Consider the following 21,264-nt stretch of genomic DNA (forward strand, 5'->3'; position numbering starts at 1 on the left):
TTCTGAAAAAATTAAAAATAGAATTACCATTTTATCCAGCAATTCCATTTCTGGTTTTATATATCTAAAGGAACTGAAATCTGGTTCTTAAAGAAATATCTACAATCCCACATTTATCACAGTGTTAGTCACATTTGGGTTGGAAACAACCCAAATGTTCATCAGTGAACAAATGGATAAAGAAAATATTCTATATACATATAATGGAATATTATCCAGCCCTTAAAAAGAAGGAGATTCTGCCATTTGTTACAATATAGATGGACCTGAAGGACAGTTGTGCTAAATAAAATAAGTCAAAACATAGAAGCAGAAAGTGAAATGATGATGGCCAGGGGCTGGGGAGAGGGGGAAGTGGGAAAGTGTTGGCCAAAGGATACAAAATTTCACTTATGCAAAATAAGTTCTGGAGATCTGCTGTACAATACAGGGGCTATGATGAACAATACTGTATTATATACTTAAAATGTTGCTAAGAGGGTAGATCTTAGGTTAAGTGCTCTTACACAAAGGAAAAAAGAAAAAAATACAAGGGAGGGTGGATGGGAGGAAACTCTTGGAGGTGATGGATAAGTTTATGGCAATAATAGTGATGATGGTTTCACAGGTGTACATGTATCTCCAAATACATCAAGTTGAATACATTAAATATCTATAGCTTTTTGTATCACTGTGGTTAATACAGTTTCCTTCATGGTATTTAAGAAAAGTAATTGAAGAACTTGAGTTATTTTGAAATGACCAAGAATTGGTTGCTGAATTTTGTCATTTTGACAGTGCACTGGGCTAGTAGATCACAGCTTTACATGCTTTATAAGCCCAATGATGCTAAAGTGTAAAACAGTAGTGAAAGATAAGGACTAAAAGGTAGGTAATGGGTCAGATTGTGGATGGGCTGTGGTGCAAGGCTAAAGAGTTTATATTTATTTCAGTAGGTAGTTACATGGCTTTTAAGGTTATAGGCAGGAGAGTAATATTATCAAAAGCATGGCATAAGAATATCAATCTACTGGCCTCATCCCAAGTTGATTGAAATGAGAAATAACAGAAGGAAATACTAAATAGCAAGCTCATTATGATACTTTGGGAGTACAGTAAGCCTGAGGGAAAATATTGATAGGAACAGAAAAGGATAATTTTTGAGATTAATAAAAGATTTAATACGACTTGTAAGCATCTTTCATCCAGCATTCAACAAATATTTATTGAGTGCCTCCTATGTACCAGAAACTATGTTATAGAGTGAAAACAAAGGTAAAAGACAATCTCTGCATATAATGTGTTCACAGTTGATAACTATGGTAGAATGCTTTTGATACATTCTCCAAACTGACATTAAAGTGACTTTAAACTATTTAGGCCTTTTATAATCTACACATATCACCCCTATCCAACCTTATTTTCTACTACTGCATATTTTTTAACTACCTCTACTTGCTTGTCACCCAAAACATATTAATACCTAAATGATCCTTTCTACCCAATTCTTCTAAAAATATTCATTTTGAAAACGATTAATCTCTTCCTACTGACAAATTCTAATGATTTTTTCCAGAACCCTTCCACACAACTGCTGATAACATTCTATATTATTGACTACTCCTTCCTTGAAATAACCTTATTTTGCCTTCATTGTACTCTAGCAACTGAATCCTCTTTTGCCCAATATAGATCTTAGCTCTAATAACTGTTTTAGAATAGTATTCAGATAAGTTTAAAATATTTTTTAAGCAACCAATTCTAATATAAGTGGCTAAATAACACATCAGGGTCTCCCTTTGTGTTTTACTATGTGTGAACTTCCACACTTAAGTACCAAAGGATTAATACAGTAAGAACAAATTAATGAATATGGGTTGTATTAGTTAGGATTCTCCAGAGAACTAAAACCAATAGGGGGTGTGTGTGTGTGTGTGTGTGTGTGTGTGTGTGTGTGTGTGTGTGTGTGTGTGTGTGTGTGTGTGTGTGTGTGTGTGTGTGTGTGTGTGTGTGTGTGTGTGTGTGTGTGTGTGTGTGTGTGTGTGTGTGTGTGTGTGTGTGTGTGTGTGTGTGTGTGTGTGTCTATTATAAGGAATTGGCTCACGTGATTATGGAGGCTGACAAGTTCCAAGACCTACGATCTGCAAGCTGGAAAACCAGCAGATCTAATAGTTTAGTTCCAACCTGAAGGCCAACAGGCTCAAATCCAGGTTTCAGTTCAAGTCCAAAGGCAGGAGAAAATCAATGTCCCAGGTCAAAGGCAGACAAAGCAGGAGTTCCCCCCTATTCAGGGAAGGGCCAGCCTTCTCTTCTGTTCAAGCCTTCAATTGATTGGACGAATCCCATCCACATTAGGAAGGGCAATCTACTTTACTCAGTCTATCAATTTAAATGTTAAATTCATCCAAAAGTATTTTCATAGAAACACCCAGAATGATGTTTGACCAAATACATGGGTACCCTACGGCTCAGTCACATTGACACAGAAACAATTATCCACGTGGATCCTGCTTAGCCAAGTTTAATTACCTAGTAGAAAACCCATTATAAAGGTGGTATTTTCTAACACAAAATAAGAATAGGCAGGAATTCTACAGAGAGGAGGCTGATGAGGAAGCTATACAAACTAAATAGACAGAAAAGCAAAAATGAACAAAAAAACCTAACAAATGACCAAGTTGGCTAAGTTGAGAACTTTACTGAAATTTGCAATTTGAAAGAAAAAGTGGAAGTAGCCAAAAGAGGGGAAAAAAGTACAATAAAGGAGAAAAAAGACAGAAACTTTTAATGGTTCTTCCCTTCTGTCTTTATAGAAATCATAAATGAATCATATAATCTGAGGAGAAGTTTTATTTTTTAAATTTTCTATCTAAAACAAAACCAGAAACAAAAATTAAAATGAAATTAAACATTAATATCCAAGGAGGTTCTTGTTCAATATGGCAGTTAGGGGACTTGCCTGGTGGTGGAGTGGTTTAGAATCCACCTACCAATGCAGGGGACATGGGTTCGATCCCTGGCCCGGGGAAGATCTCACATGCCATGGAGCAACTAAGTCCCTGCGCCACAACTACTGAGCCTGCGCTCTAGAGCCCGCGAGCCACAACTACTGAGCCTGCATGCCACAACTACTGAAGCCCGCGCACCCTAGAGCCCACGCATTGCAACTACTGAGACCATGCACCACAACTACTGAAGCCCACATGCTCTGTGGCCCACGTGCCACAACTACTGAGCCCACATACTGCAACTACTGAAGCCCATGTGCCTAGAGCCTGTGCTCTGCAACAAAAGAAGCCACTGCAATGAGAAGCCCGTGCATCACAACGAAGAGTAGCCCCCACTTGGCACAACTAGAGAAAGTCCGCACACAGCAACAAGGACCCAATGCAGCCAAAAAAAAAAAAAGGTGGCAATTAGGAGGGTCTTGAGCTCACCTCATCCCATGGACACACTGAATCTATAGCTATATAGGGAACAATTTTCTCTGGAAAAAGAAAACCCCAGAAACTAGCTAAGTGACTCCTATACATCAGGCAAATGAGGAAAAAAACCAACATCGAAATGGGTAGGAGAGACTGAGACATAATCTTGCCACAAACTCACCCCACATGGCAACCCACAATTGGAACTCTCAAATTGGAACTTCCCTCTGAGAGACAAAGGGTTTGAACCCCATGTCTAGTTCCCCAACTTTTCAGATCTGTAACTTTGAGCTGAGCCCCCAAACATCTAGCTTTGAAAGCCAATGGGGCTTGAATCCACAAGACTGACAAGGCTCTAACAAACTGGAAACAGTTTTTAAAGTGCTCATAGACTCACCTGAGTATGTCCCAGGGCCCAGGGCAGAGGCTCCAACTGAAAAAACACCCAGTCTTTCTGTGAAAGAGGCCCATTTACTTGTCTTAAATCTTCAGCCTAAGGAACAGACATCTAATTTAATACCCATACAGGTGCCTACTGAACTACTTGCCAAAGATGCAGGCTAGTGCTCTCCCTCTGCTTTGCTCCAGGTCACTGGTATCTCCTGGAAAGGAACTGAGCACTCGGTGGCTGTTTTCACAGAAATAAAACAAACTATCCTAAAATTGTATGGAGGGCTTCCCTGATGGTGCAGTGGTTGGGGGTCCGCCTGCCAATGCAGGGGACACGGGTTCATGCCCTGGACCGGGAGGATCCCACGTGCTGCGGAGCAGCTGGGCCCGTGGGCCATGGCCGCTGGGCCTACGCATCCAGAGCCTGTGCTCCACAACGGGAGAGGCCACAGCAGTGAGAGGCCCGCGTACCACACAAAAAAATAAATAAATAAAATTGTATGGAACTACAAAAGACCCCAAATAGGCAAAACAATCTTGAGAAAGAAGAAAAAACCTGGAGGCATCATGCTTCCTGATTTCAAACTATATTACAAGTTACAGTAATCAAAACAGTATGGTATTGGCATAAAAACAGACATGTAGATCAATGGAGAATAGAGAGCTCAGAAATAAACCCACAAGTATATGGTCAATTAATTTACAAGAAAAGAGCCAAGAATATATGTGGGGAAAGAACAGTGTCTTCAATGAATGGTGTTGGGAAAACTGGACAGTCACATGTAGAAGAATGAAAATGGACCACTATCCTACACCATACACAAACGTTAACTCAAAATTCATTAAAGACTTGAATATAAGACCTGAAACCATAAAACCCCTAGAAGAAAACATAGACAGTAACTGCCTTGACATCAATCTTGGTGATGATTTTTGGATTTGACAACAAAAGCAAAGGAAACAAAAACAAAAATAAACAAGTGAGTCTACATAAAATTTTTACAAAGCTTCTGCACAGCAAAGGAAGCCATCAACAAAATGAAAAGGCAACCTACAGACTGGGAGAAAATATTTGCATATCACATATTTGATAAGTGATTAATATCCAAAATATATAAAAACTCACATAACAGAAAAAAAATCTGATTTTAAAATGGGCAGAGGACCTAAATAGACATTTTTCCGAAGAAGACATACAGATGGCCAATAGGTACATGATAAGGTGCTCAATGTCACTAATCATCTGGGAAATGCAAATTAAAACCACAATGAGATATCACTTCACACCTGTCAGAATGTCTATCATCAAAAAGACAAGAAATAACAAGTGCTGGTCAGGATGTGGAGAAAAAGGAACCCTCATGCACTGTTGGTGTAAATGTAAACTGGTACAGCCACTATGGAAAACAGTATGGAGGTTCCTCAAAAAATTAAAAATAGAACTACCAGATGATCCAGCAATTCCACTTCTGGGTACTTATCAGAAGAAAACAAAAGCACTACCTCAAAAAGATATCTGTACCCCCATGTTTGTTGCAACATTATTTACAGTAGCCAACATATGGAACCAACCTAAGCATCCATTAGTGGATGAATGGATAAAAAAACATGATACACACACACACACACACACACACAATGGAATATTATCAGCCATAATAATGAAGGAAATTCTGCCATTTGTGCCAACATGAATGGACCTTGAGGGCATTATCCTAAGTGAAAGAAGCTAGACTGAGAAAGACAACTGTATGATCTCACTTACATGCAGAATATAAAAAAAAAAACCCAAACACCCAAACTCACAGATACAGAGAACAGATTGGTGGTTTGCTAGAGGTGGGGATTGAGGAGTAGGCTAAGTAGGTAAAAGGGGGCAAAAGATACAGACTTCCACTTAAAAAATAAATCATGGGCATGTAATGTACAGCAAAGTGACTACAGTCAATAATACTGTACTGTATATTTGAAAGTTGTTGAGAGCAGATATTAAAAGTTCTCATCCCAAGAAAAAAAGTGTAAGTATGTGTGGTAATAAATGTTAACTAGACATATTTTGGTGATAATTTTGCAATATATAAACATCTAATCGTTATGTTGTACATCTGAATCTAATATAATATGTCAATTACATAATTTTAATATATTATTTAAATTTTAAAAATAAAAGTTTAAACTTTTATTAAACACACATAAAATTATCCTGTCAAACTATCATAAAAATTTCTAACTGCTTTTTCTCATATTTTTCTATTTTTCATCACAAATAATAAACAGTTCACAGACCAGTAGCAAACAGTTTGCAGATCAATTATTGGTCTTCATCCCACACTCTGAGTAACACTGGTCTAAGAGTAACTCCTTATTAAATTTAGTGAGAAACTCATGTAATAAATTTGTGATGAAACAGCAACAACACTGGATGTGTTCAAGTCAAAAAGACCTAATGGGTATGTACTTAAGACATTTAAGACACTGGATAATGATCACAAATAATTCTTTTTTTTTTTTTTAAAGCATTACAGTGGTCAGCCTAACACTGACAATTTTCTTGGTCAAATACTGAAAGAAATTATCCAATAATTTACTATCCTTCCTATAAAACTAATGAGACTATGACACAACCAGCAAGGATTTTCTGGAAAGCAATTCTCATTGTATTGATTTAATTTATTTCTATCACAGTCCACATAATGTTACAGATATAATCTACATACCTCAATTTTTAAAGGCTTTGATTGTGTCCTATATTCCAAAACAAGCTAGAAAATGTTTTAATCTTAAACACCTCTCTACCACTATTAGGGGCCATTATGAATAAGAATGTCCATGGTAAAGCAAACAATCACTGATCATTTACAATGTGCCAGGCATTCTGCTAAGTACTTTAGGTACTATGCTAAAGCTAGCTATCCTCCATGTAAAGAATAACTATCACTTAGTTTATTTACTTAGGTAGAAATAAATTTTAAAATGATGTGGAAAGGGGAAAATCGATAGAAATGAATGTAAGGGTTAAAAAATAGGAGTTACATTACCATAGTTTGGAAAAAGGCTATCTAGACTAGAGATCTGCAAAGTACAGCCCATGGACCAAGTCTGACTGCACCTGTTTTTTTAGAGCCCACAAGCTAGAATGGTTTCACATTTTTAAATGCTTTGGAAAAAATCAAAAGAAGAACAATATTTTGTGACACACAGAAGTTCAGTTTCAATGTCTATAAATAAAGTTTTATTGGAACACAGCCATGCTTATTCTTTTACATCGGTTATAGCTGTTTTCATGCTACAATAGCAAAATTGAGTAGCACTTCGTATGGCTGCTTAGCACACTGCAAACTGCAGTGACACAGTTATAAATCTACAGCCTTTCAAGTGCCACATCACAATTTTTAACTTTATTTTTATTACCAGTGCCTGCTCACCATATCAAAACCAGAAAAGAAGATTAGACTGCAAATGTCACACTTTTAAGGCACAGTGGAGAGTGGATTGTTCTGTTATCAAATTAGATGGCAAAGCACCGTGTTTATTATGCAATGACACTATAGCTGTGCTCAATTGAATCCAATATACATGAGTATTACCAATCAAAGGACTCATCACAATATCCCCTGCCACAGGAAAACAATGGTCAGAAAAAAATAGAAAATTTAAAATGGTGTGTCTCATCATAGGAAAGTTTCTTCACAAAAATAAAAAATGAACATGAGGCTCCGACCAAGTAAGTTTCTGAATGGCTCATTTGTTGGCTAATCAAAGAAAGCCATTTACTGATGGTTAGCTAATTAAGTCATATTTGATTGCAGAAACTGAAGTGTGTCAAGAGAAAATAATCTCTGTCTGAGATTATCAGCCATTCAGTGAGTACAGTTACTCAAAAAGTTGAGGACATTGGGAGCAATCTGAATAGCTGATGAAAAAACAAGGCAAAAAAAACCAACACATATACACACAAGGAAAATGATTTCAAGTAGTTTTCTTTGGTCAAAAGATGTTGTGGATACTGCTCAACTGCTGTTTTTTATTTGAGGAGTCAATGCCAAGTTTGGAGTAACTGAAGAATTAACCTCTATGAACAGTCTGTACGAAACAATTCCAGGCAAGAATATCTTCAAAGTTGAGAAAACACCAGTTCAGTACAACCTATAGTGGAATCTGCTAAAATGTGTTACAACCGATGATGCCAATATATGTGGAGGAGAAAAAGACAAATTTACAAAGCGTGTTTTAAATGTTATGGTTATTCATGGTATTTATTATTCAATCAGCAGGTACCCTGAAGAAAATATTTGAATTAATCATGTGCTACTGAACCAACAGTGTCAAAGGTGAATTTCTCTCACTCCTGTGGGTTTAACTATCCTCAGCTTTGTGAATTTTTGTCAAAAATGGAAGCTGAATATCTTGACTTGCCCTACCATGCAGTTCAAAAACTTTGCAGTGACAAAATTTTATTGTGACTTTTTTAGGTACTGAGACTAAAATTTTTCTAAATGAGAAGCACTACTAACTACTATTATCAAACTGAATGGCTTAGGAAATGAGCTTTTGCTGCAAACTTGATAATGTTTCTTAATGAATTTAACCTAAAATTATAAGGCAAACAGTTGTTAATATGTGAACTTTTTTACTGAAGCAAAGCCAATACAATGCTAATTAATGCTGTTTGAATCATAAATAATATCATGTTGTGTTATCAAGAGTTAAAACAAAAAATAATATCTATATTCCCACACAAATCTGAAATAGATATACTTTCTAATTTCAAATTAAACTCCAGAGAGGGTAAACAACTGTCCCAGGTTTAGCACTTGAAGTCCCAAATCCTGGGTAACCGCTCAGTCCCAGGAAACTAGAACAACTGGTCTCCCTAATTCCAGCAGTGATTTTTGGACCTGAATGCAAATGCAAAGGAAATTTCCATATTTCAAAATCCATCAACTGCAACTGAGGAGCTTCTACTTAACTTGCAACTGGAAGTGATTAATCTGCAATATAATAACATGCTAAAAGTCAAACATCAAAAGAAGAATCTAATAAAATAAGAAGAATTCTATAAAATAAGATGCTGCTCATGGATTGATATCAGTGTGTGGTACTAATCTGTTTGAAAGGGCATATTCAGAGGTGAAATACATGAAATCTCATCAGAGATCAGAATTAACAGATGAATATTTGCAGTTGAGTTTGATGAGAGAGAACACTAACTTTGAACCCCAATCAAATGAAATGCTATCCCCCATTCCAATTAGATGTGTGCCACAAAAACACCTGTAATCAGTTATTATTATTATAGTTTGAATTTCACCAAGACAAACATTTCAGAATCTCTCTCTTGCTATATACGTACTTATATTAATACCTTCAATTTTGCCTATTGGCCTGCAAAGCCTAAAATATTTACCTGGCCCTTTACATTATGTAGGCCCCTCATCTAGACTAAGATGAATATAGTTAAGGGATGGGGACTGTCACAGTTGACAAGAAACTGAATGAAGCAGTAACTGTCTTTTATGAGAAAAATAAACAGAAAGTGGTATGTGTTTAAAAGACTGTAACATACTAGAGTCAGAAGCAATCACTTCATTACACCAATCTCTTTAGATGTCCATCTAGAATCTAGATCATAGATCTTAACAGTTCTGCTATGGAAGTTAATTTTCCTTTATATGAAAAATTGGCATGGATTCAAGGATGATTGACGGTGACTAACATGGTGAAACAGTGTTTATTTTTAAACATTTCGAAAAGTATAGTTGTTTAGCGTAAAGTGTCAGGATCACAGGGAAAGCAATTACTATTTAATTACACAAAGTACACTGGGCTGTTTTATGGTCTATGGAAAACTTTTAAAAACATAAATTAAAGCAGGTTATTTTGTTTTGTTTTAGTTTTGTTTAGTCATAAGAATGATGTATGACTATTAGGAAGACAAAATGTTATACCAGTTTCTGAGAGAGATGGTTAATTTTATACTCCTAGAGAGCTTCCAAAAGAGAATAACCATCTTACTGTAGGCTTTAAACTTTTATCTACCTAACGGCAAGAGCCAATCCATTATTTTAAAAAAATCAAATGTCCCATGAAAGCATTACAATCCATATTTCATAAGATGGCTCCATACCATATTAGAAATGTTATGAAAATTTTAAACTATATAGCTAATATCCCAGTCAATAGAAAAATACCACAAAATAGCAACTAATTTAGAGTTAATGACAGACAAGTAACATGTATTTTTATAAAATATCATCATCATCATGGCATTTCATGGTGCTAGGACTACAAGGAAGAATAAGATTCTGCTGATAAGCTTAAAAAAATTTATAATCTACTTGGTAAGCTAGACTAAATAAATAAAGGAAATAAATAATAATATAAGTGAACATATAGCCTAGTGCCAAATGAGTATATGCATGTGTGCACTAAGTGCTGTAAGAAAAGAGAAACAAAATTGGGACTTATTAATACAACCAATTATATACACAATTACTTGTTTCAAGGATGAAAATATGTAAATTAATGTCTACCTTCTATTCATTAATAATGAGAAACTAGACTGTGGCAGTAATGTCACTTCTTTTTCCTCAGCCTAATATTTAAATTTAAGTAAAGGTGATTCTTTTAAAAGCATCATTTTGATGTACTAAGCCAGAGTCAGCAGGTCTCATATCACTGCTATGAGAGCAAATAACCCACTAAGCAAATATAGTATTCTTTCCCATTGAGAAAAAAAAAAGCCCTCATAAAACTTAACACAGCTCCCCAGGTAACCACCACTAATCACCAGAATTGGCACTTAGACGAAACTTACTTACCATGCAAGTTTTAAGGCATCTCTTTAAGAACAGAAGGAACAATAAAGGCATAGTCTACTCATTTGATTTCAGTACATTAGCCATAACATGTATGTATGAGAATAACTGGTATTTTCATACTATTTTCAAGCTTGGTTATTGCTTTCTCTAGAGTTTTAAGTATTTTATTTATGATTATTTTTAAGTATTTCTCTTTTTAGTGAGGATATTAAAAGGTTCTATTAACAATTTTTATTAAAGCCCTTTATTAGATTTTAAGATAATGAATGTTGTGATCTTTTATTTTAGAAGGAGAAATGAGAGAAGATGGCATAGGACAGGTAAAACTCTTTCTCTTACTGTTTATTAGACATCTAAATTCCAAAAGAAAAGCATACTGTGATTATTCTGAACTCAGGAAAAGCTGCCTACTGGAATACATTAGCTGGAAACAGCTTTCTAGAAAACTATTCAGCTTTTCAGTATTTCAAAGTTGTAATTATTATTAAAATAGTTATTTTTGAAAAACAAAATGATGCATAATGAACTATGCACAAAAGAAATTATATATCTGGAATGTGCCTCAGAATAATCCAGTGGGGAGGAAGCAAGAGGGATAAAATGAATTAAAGTTGCCATGAGTTGATGATTGATGAAGGTGGGTGATGGGTCATATAGTAGTTTATATATACCATTCTCTCTACTTTGCTGTATATTTGAAATTATCCAAAGTTAAACATAAAAATAAAAGGTTTATAACAATAAAGAAGTTATCCAATTCATTTTTATCCCATTTATGTGTAATTTTTGTAAGTAATGCATGTGGGGTCCCTCTCCATCTTCTGTTGCTGACATCACATCTAAGTTCATTTTGAGAGAAGAAATCAATGCCCTGCTATACCAGTTCCAAAAAGGTTTTGTATAAGTCAGAGGAAGCCTCATAATTTTATTAAAAGCCCACAATGGGGACGTCCCTGGTGACACAGTGGTCAAGAATCCCCCTGCCAATGCAGGGGACAGGGGTTCGATCCCTGGTCTGGAAAGATCCCACATGCCATGGAGCAACTAAGCTGGTGTGTCACAACTAACTGAGCCTGCACTCTAGAGCCTGCGAGCCACAACTACTGAGCGCACATGCCACAACTACCGAAGCCCATGTACTTAGAGCCCATGATCCGCAACAAGAGAAGCCACCGCAATGAGAAGCCCATGCACCACAACTAAGAGTAGCCCCCACTCGCTGCAACTACAGAAACCCTGCAAGCAGAAACGAAGACCCAATGCAGCCAAAAATAAATAAAAATAAATAAATCTATTAAAAAAGTTACATAAAAAAAAAAGGCCACAGTGGATTATCACAGTAACTGATTCATTATGAGACTGGAGTTTGAATGATAGTTCCACAATTATGAGAATTATAACTTTGGAAAAATAATTTCATATCTGTAAGTCTCAACTACTTCATCTGTAAAACAGAGATAACTCCACATACCCCACAAAATTTTTGTGAAGCTCTATTGTGACTATGTATGTGGTAGGATTTTGTTAATTATACGGAACTATACTAATGATAGTAATTATTAACATCATTGCTTGAATCTACTTCTTTATGGACGTATCTATATTGAAAATATAATAATTGCTTAGAGGGAACTGCCATATTACAGTTGAATGTGCACGTACAATAATCTGCATTTAATTTGCTAAAGCTTAAAGAAATTTAACCATAAAGTGTATGTATATATATATATATATATATATATATATTTATTTATTTATTTATTTATTTATTTATTTATTTATTTATTTATTATTTTTTGTGTGTTACACGGGCCTCTCACTGTTGTGGCCTCTCCCGTTAACGGAGCACAGGCTGCAGATGCGCAGGCTCAGCGGCCATGGCTCATGGGCCCAGCCGCTCTGTGGCATGTGGGATCTTCCTGGACTGGGGCATGAACCCATGTCCCCTGCATCAGCGGGCGGACTCTCAACCACTGCGCCACCAGGGAAGCCCCAAATTTTATATATTTTTAAATAGCTTATTTTTTAGAACACTAACGGTTAAGGAAAAAAAGAAACTGCAACCTATCAAAACTTTACAGACACATCCACTTGGATGTACGTGAGATTCAATCAAGAAATTGACTTCCCAAGAATCTTTCTGGAAAGGTCATTAAACAGAATAAGAGAAACATCACTTTGAGCTCTACCTACCACGAGTCCCTCCCATCAGGAAACATACACAAGCCTCTTAGATAGCCTCATCCACCAGAAGGCAGACAGCAGAAGCAAGAAGAACTACAATCCTGCAGCCTGTGGAATAAAACCCACATTCACAGAATGATAGACAAGATGAAAAGGCAGAGGGCTATGTACCAGATGAAGGAACAAGATAAAACCCCAGAAAAACAACTAAATGAAGTGGAGATAGGCAACCTTCCAAAAAAGAATTCAGAATAGTGATAGTGAAGATGATCCAGGACCTCAGAAAAAGAATGGAGGCAAAGATCAAGAAGATGCAAGAAATGTTTAACAAAGACCTAGAAGAATTAAAGAACAAACAAACAGAGATGAACAATACAATAACTGAAATGAAAACTACACTAGAAGGAATCAATAGCAGAATAACTGAGGCAGAAGAACGGAGAAGTGACCTGGAAGACAGGATGGTGGAATTCACTGCTGCAGAACAGAATAAAGAAAAAAGAATGAAAAGAAATGAAGACAGCCTAAGAGACCTCTGGGACAACATTAAACACAACAACATTCGCATTATAGGGGTCCCAGAAGGAGAAGAGAGAGAGAAAGGACCTGAGAAAATATTTGAAGAGGTTATATTCGAAAACTTCCCTAACATGGGCAAGGAAATAGCTATCCAAATCCAGGAAGTGCAGCTAGTCCCATACACGATAAACCCAAGGACAAACATGCCAAGACACAGTGTAGTCAAATTGGCAAAAATTAAAGACAAAGAAAAATTATTGAAAGCAGCAAGGGAAAACGACAAATAACATACAAGGGAACTCCCATAAAATTAACAGCTGATTTCTCAGCAGAAACTCTACAAGCCAGAAGGGAGGGCATGATATACTTAAAGTGATGAAAGGGAAGAACATACAACCAAGATTACTCTACCATCCAGGATCTCATTCAGATTTGAAAAAGAAACCAAAAGCTTTACAGACAAGCAAAAGCTAAGAGAATTCAGCACCACCAAACCAGCTCTACAGCAAATGCTAAAGGAACTTCTCTAAGTGGGAAACACAAGAGAAGAAAAGGACCTATAAAAACAAACCCAGAACAATTAAGAAAATGGTCACAGGAACATACGTATCGTTAATTACCTTAAACGTGAAAGGATTAAATGCTCCAACCAAAAGACACAGGCTTGCTGAATGGATACAAAAACAAGACCCATATATATGCTGTCTACAAGAAACCCACTTCAGACCTAGGGACACATACAGACTGAAAGTGAAGGGATGGAAAAAGATATTCCATGCAAATGGAAATCAAAAGAAAGCTGGAGTAGCAACACTCATATCAGATAAAATAGACTTTAAAATAAAGAATGTTACAAGAGACAAGGAAGGACACTACATAATGATCAAGGGATCGATCCAAGAAGAAGATATAACTATTATAAATATATATTCACCCAACATAGGAGCACCTCAATACATAAGGCAACCACTAACAGCTATAAAAGAGGAAATCAACAGTAACACAATAATAGTGGGGGACTTTAACACCTCACTTACACCAATGGACAGATCATCCAAATTGAAAATAAATAAGGAAAAAGAAGCTTTAAATGACACAATAGACCAGATAGATTTAGTTGATATTTATAGGACATTCCCTCCAAAAACAGCAGAATACACTTTCTTCTCAAGTGTGCATGGAATATTCTCCAGGATAGATCACATCTTAGGTCACAAATCAAGCCTTAGTAAATTTAAGAAAATTGAAATCATATAAAGCATCTTTTATGACCACAATGCTATGAGATTAGAAATGAATTACAAGGAAAAAAACGTAAAAAACACAAACACATGGAGGCTAAACAATACGTTACTAAATAACCAAGAGATCACTGAAGAAATCAAAGAGGAAATCAAAAAATACCTAGAGACACATGACAATGCAAACACGACAATCTGAAACCTATGGGATGCAGCAAAAGCAGTTCTAAGAGGGAAGTTTATAGCTATACAAGTCTACCTCAAGAAACAAGAAAAATCTCAAATAAACAATCTAACCTTACACCTAAAGGAACTAGAGAAAGAACAAACAAAACCCAAAGTTAGCAGAAGGAAAGAAATCATAAAGATCAGAGCAGGAACAAGTGAAATAGAAACAGAGAAAACAATAGCAAAGATCAATAAAAGTAAAAGCTGGTTCTTTGAGAAGATAAACAAAATTGATAAACCATTAGCCAGACTCATCAAGAAAAAGAGGGAGAACACTCAAGTCAATAAAATTAGAAATGAAAAAGGAGAAGCTACAATAGACACAGCAGAAATACAAAGCATCCTAAGAGAGTACTACAAGCAACTCTATGCCAATAAAATGGACAACCTGGAAGAAATGGACAAATTCTTAGAAAGGTATAACCTTCCAAGACTGAAGCAGGAAGCAACAGAAAATATGAACAGACCAATCACAAGTAATGATATTGAAACTGTGATAAAAAATCTTCCAACAAACAAAAGTCCAGGACCAGATGGCTTTACAAGTGAATTCTATTAAACATTTAGAGAAGAGCCACACCCATCCTTTTCAAACTCTTCCAAAAAATTGCAGAGGAAGGAACACTCCCAAACTCATTCTGTGAGGCCACCATCACCCTGATACCAAAACCAGACAAAGATGCAACAAAAAAAGAAAATTACAGACCAATATCACTCATGAATATAGATGCGAAAATCCTCAACAAAATACTAGCAAACACAATCCAACAACACATTAAAATGATCATACACCATGATCAAGTGGGATTTATCCCAGGGATGCAAGAATTCTTTAATATACGCAAATCAATCTGATACACCATATTAACAAATTGAAGAATAAAAACCATATGATTATCTCAATAGATGCAGAAAAAGCTTCTGACAAAATTCAATACCAATTTATGATAAAAACTCTCCAGAAAGTGGGCATAGAGGGAACCTACCTCAACATAATAAAGGCCATATATGACAAAAGCACAGCAAACATCATTCTCAATGGTGAAAAACTGAAAGCATTTCCTCTAAGATCAGGAAGAAGACAAGGATGTCCACTCTCACCACTAGTATTCAACATATTTTGGAAGTCCTATCCATGGTAATCAGAGAAGAATAAGAAATAAAAGGAATACAAATTGGAAAAGAAGTAAAACTGTCACTGTTTGCAGATGACATGATACTATACATAGAGAATCCTAAAAATGCCACCAGAAAACTACTAGAGCTTATCGATGAATTTGGTAAAGTTGCAGGATACAAAATTAATGCACAGAAATCTCCTGCATTCCTATACACTAATGATGAAAAATCTGAAAGAGAAATTAAGGAAACACTTGCATTTACCATTGCAACAAAAAGAATAAAATACCTAGGAATAAAGCTACCTAGGGAGACAAAAGACCTGTATGCAGAAAAGTATAAGACACTGATGAAAGAAATTAAAGATGATACCAACAGATGGAGAGATATACCATGTTCTTGGATTGGAAGAATCAATATTGTGAAAATGACTGTACTACCCAAGACAATCTACAGATTCAATGAAATCCCTATCAAATTACCAATGGTATTTTTTACGGAACTAGAACAAAAAATCTCAAAATTTGTATGGAGACCCAAAAGATGCTGAATAGCCAAAGCAGTCTTGAGGGAAAAAAATGGAGCAGGAGGAATCAGACTCCCTGACTTCCAACTATAATACAAAGCTACAGTCAAGACAATCAAGACAATATGGTACTGGCACAAAAACAGAAACATAGATCAATGGAACAAGATAGAAAGCCCAGAGATAAACCCACGCACCTATGGTCAACTAATCTATGACAAAGGAGGCAAGGATATGCAATGGAGAAAAGACAGTCTCTTCAATAAGTGGTGCTGGGAAAACTGGACAGCTACATGTAAAAGAATGAAATTAGAACACGCCCTAACACCACACACAAAAATAAACTCAAAATGGAATAGAGACCTAAATGTAAGACCAGACACTATAAAACTCTTAGAGGAAAACAGAGGAAGAACACTCTTTGACATAAATCACAGTAAGATCTTTTTTGATCCACCTCCTAGAGTAACGGAAATAAAAATGAAAATAAACAAATGGGACCTAATGAAACTTAAAAGCTTTTGCACAGCAAAGGAAACCATAAACAAGACAAAAAGACAACCCTCAGAATGGAAGAAAATATTTGCAAACGAATCAATGGACAAAGAATTAATCTCCAAAATATATAAACAGCTCATGCAGCTCAATATTAAAGAAACAAACAACCCAATCCAAAAATGGGCAGAAGACTTAAATAGACATTTCTCCAAAGAAGACATACAGATGGCCAAGAAACACAGGAAAGAATGCTCAACATCACTAATCATTAGAGAAATGAAAATCAAAACTACAATGAGGTATCACCTCACACCAGTTAGAATGGGCATCATCAGAAAATCTACAAACAACAAATGGTGGAGAGGGTGTGGAGAAAAGGGAACCCTCTTGCACTGTTGGTGGGAAAATAAATTGATACAGCCACTATGGAGAACAGTATGGAGGTTCCTTAAAAATCTAAAAAATGAATTACCATATGACCCAGCAATCCCACTATTGGGCATATACCCTGAGAAAACCATAATTCAAAAAGATGCATGCACCCCAATGTTCATTGCAGCACTATTTACAATAGCCAGGTCATGGAAGCAACCTAAATGCCCATTGACAGACGAACGGATAAAGAAGTTGTGGTACATATATACAATGGAATATTACTCAGCCATAAAAAGGAACGAAATTGAGTCATTTGTTGAGATGTGGATGGATCTAGAGACTGTCATACGGAGTGAAGTAAGTCAGAAAGAGAAAAACAAATATTGTACATTAACGCATGTATGTGGAATCTAGAAATATGGTACAGATGAACCGGTTTGCAGGGCAGAAGTTGAGACACAGATGTAGAGAACAAACGTTCTCTACATATGGATACCAAGGGGGGAAAGCCGCTGAGGGTCTGGATGGTGGTGTGATGAATTGGGCAATTGGGATTGACATGTATACACTGATGTGTATAAAATTGATGACCAAGAAGAAACTGCTGTATAAAAAAATAAATAAAATTTAAAAATTAAAAAAAAAGAAACATCACTTTGTGTACTAAAGTATAGGATAATTATCGAAAATAGGCCACACATCTTTGAGTTCAGATATTAATATAGCTTATGGTCAGATTAGCACTAATTTATACACACTTTATGTTCAGCCCCCTGGTTTCTTGTTTAGGAATTATTATTAAGCACAGATAAAACACAGATTGTAACATCCTGTCATTATTGCTTGCAAAGGTCTTTCTCATGTAAAATTTTCATATGCTACATTTTAAAGTAGGGCTTTGTGTGTCTTTGTATAATTTTCTTTTACTATAATAACTTTTTCAACATATTTCTCTATTTAATCAATTGAATGTATTCAATAAGAAATAAAAATTGTAGCCTGCGCCGGGCGGAGCAGGCGGCGAGCGCCGAGCCGGGCACGCTGTGGCGGAGCTGGGGCCGGGCCGCGACCATGGGCGCCCCGCACCTAGCCTGCCTCCATCCGCGGTCCCGCCCCTCCAGCCCGCTCCTGCCCGGCCCCCGCACTCCTGCCGCCTGATTCCTGCCAGAACTGGAGCTCGCAGGATCCCCCTTCCCCGGCAGTGGCGAGCCAGCTGGTCTCTAGAAGGCCCGCGGGTGAACCCGAGTGTGGAGCAGGCAGTGCCCAGCCAGCCTCACAGATGTGACATGACTGCGGCCGGAGCTTGGCAACAACTCCTCCTCGGAGGTGCCCCGTCTGGACATCTGTGCGAAGAGGGTCTAAAGCAGGTGGTTTGAAAAGCCTCGTGTTCCCTGGAGAGAGGAGGAGATGCAGGGTGACAGCCAGAAAGCCAGGGCATGAACCTGCCGCATCCCTTCTCCTCGCTTTCAGATGTGTTCCTGATCCGAGGTGAAACCATGAAGAGAAGATAAAACAAATAATAATGTTTTTCCGCAATCGCTTCGTGCTGCTGCTGGCCCTGGCTGGGCTGCTGGCCTTCGTGAGCCTCAGCCTTCAGTTCTTCCACCTGATCCCAGTGTCAGCAGCTAAGAATGGAGTGACTAGCAAGAATCGAAAGAGGATCATGCCTGACCCGGTGACAGAGCCCCCCGTAATGGACCCCGTTTATGAAGCCCTTTTGTACTGCAACATTCCACGTGTGGCCAAGCGCAGCATGGAAGGTCACGCTCCGCATCATTTTAAGCTGGTCTCAGTGCATGTGTTCATTCGACATGGGGACAGGTACCCACTGTATGTCATTCCCAAAACGAAGCGCCCAGAAATTGACTGCAGTCTGGTGGCTAACAGGAAACCGTATCACCCTAAACTGGAGGCTTTCATGAGTCACATGTCCAAAGGATCCGGAACCTCTTTCGAAAGCCCCTTGCACTCCCTGCCTCTTTACCCCAGTCACCAGCTGTGTGAGATGGGAGAGCTCACGCAGACAGGGATCGTGTAGCATCTGCAGAATGGCCAGCTGCTGAGGGACATCTATCTGAAGAAACACAAACTCCTGCCCAGTGACTGGTCCACAAAGCAGCTTCACTTAGAGACCACTGGCAAAAGCCGGACGCTGCAGAGTGGGCTGGCTCTGCTTTATGGCTTTCTCCCAGATTTTGACTGGAAGAAGATTTATTTCCGGCACCAGCCCAGCGCTCTGTTCTGCTCTGGGAACTGCTACTGCCCGCTGAGGAACCAGTACCTGGAAAAGGAGCAGCGTCGGCAGTACCTGTTGCGTTTGAAAAACACGCAGCTGGAGAGGACCTACGAGGAGATGGCCAGGATCGTGAACACGTCCACCAAGCAGCTCCGGGCTGCCAACCCCATAGACGCCATGCTCTGCCTCTTCTGCCACAACGTCAGCTTCCCCTGCACCAGGAATGGCTGTGTTAACATGGAGCACTTCAAGGTGATCAAGAGGCATCAGATAGAGAACGAGAGAGAGAGGCAGGAGAAGAAGCTGTATCTGGGGTACGCGCTCCTGGGCGCCCACCCCATCCTGAACCAGACCGTGGGCCGCATGCGGCGCGCGGCCAAGGGCCGGAAGGAAGAGCTCTTCGCGCTCTCCTCTGCTCACGACGTCACTCTGGCCCCGATTCTCAGTGCCTTGGGCCTTACAGAAGCCAGGTTCCCGAGGTTCGCGGCCAGGTTGATCTTTGAGCTCTGGCGAGACAGAGAGAAGCCCGGCGAGCACTCCGTCCGGGTTCTCTACGACGGTGTCGATGTCACGTTCCACACCTCCTTCTGCCTGGATCACCACAAGCGGTCTCCCAAGCCCATGTGCCCCCTCGAAAACTTCGTCCGCTTTGTCCAAAGGGACATGTTCGTGGCCCTGGGTAGTGGTAGCACTAATTATTATGATGCGTGTCACAGGGAAGGATCCTAAAAGGTACCTGGTGCGGCGCCAACAGAATCTCTGCCAATACAGAGGGATGGGAAAGGTCCGCTTCTAGTTCTTTTGGTTGCTAAGGGTACAAGGTGATTTTTAAAGGCCGGAAATCATGCTTGGGGGCCACACAGATTTAGGGTTGAACAGTGAATATGTTGCTGTAATTGGGTACTTGAGTTACTTGGTACACAATGGCCAGTTCACAGAGAAAGGAAGGTACTTTATCATAGCCAGACTTTGCTTAGGATGCCAGAATAATGCTTCGGTATCCAAAGCTGCCAATCCACATATATGTTTTTGATCTGCCTTGGTACTGTATGATGGAACCAGCAAACCTCAGCCAAAAGTTTCTTAATCTGGGACAATCTTACCTTGTCCTTGTTCAGTGAACAATTTCCTGAAGTGATTTATCTAAAATAGGGGTAGGCAAACTTTTTCTGCAAAGGGCCAAATAGTAAATATTGTAGACATTGCGGACCAAGAGGCCACATATAGCGTCTGTCACAGCTACTCGATTCTGCTCTTGTAACTTGAAAGCAGCGACAGACAGCGTGTGAATGAATAAGCATGGCTGTGTTCACAGGCCGCAGAGAACAGGCAGTGGGCCAGGTGTGGCCCAAGGGCTGTAGTTTGCTGATCCCTGTTCTAAAAGCTAGGCTCTACTACAATTGCACTTTCAGCACTTTGCGAGAGAACCAGTTGAATACCCAGAATTATTCAGTGGTGCCTCCAGTAACTTCTGCTAGAAACACAGAATCTGGTCTGTATCCAACATTATAACAAAACTTGAGGGGAAATTAAACATTGAATCAAAATGACTCATAGAAAAATTATTAGAATAATACTTGATGTTCATGATGATTATGGTATAACATCTGAGTATGTCTTAAATATTTGTCTGCTGTAGTCTATTTGCTGTACATGCGGAAATTTTTGTATTCCATTTAGTATTTTTATAGTCTAGGAAAATATTTTCTAAGACCAGTTTTAG

At 38.1% G+C, this 21,264-nt stretch overlaps 1 protein-coding gene across 1 annotated transcript; it reads left to right on the top strand.

The window, feature by feature from the left end:
- Positions 1-18,328: 18,328 nt before the first annotated feature.
- Positions 18,329-21,063, top strand: LOC308627493 (2-phosphoxylose phosphatase 1-like). The gene is given in 2 exon segments (XM_081253706.1): positions 18,329-19,340; positions 19,344-21,063. Coding segments are annotated over 2 exon segments (1,440 nt in total). The 5' UTR covers positions 18,329-18,827; the 3' UTR covers positions 20,271-21,063.
- The last annotated feature ends 201 nt before the right edge of the window (positions 21,064-21,264 follow it).

The sequence above is a fragment of the Mesoplodon bidens genome (genome assembly GCF_964165515.1).
Source record: "Mesoplodon bidens genome assembly, chromosome: 14".
NCBI classification, from domain to species: Eukaryota; Metazoa; Chordata; class Mammalia; order Artiodactyla; family Ziphiidae; genus Mesoplodon; species Mesoplodon bidens.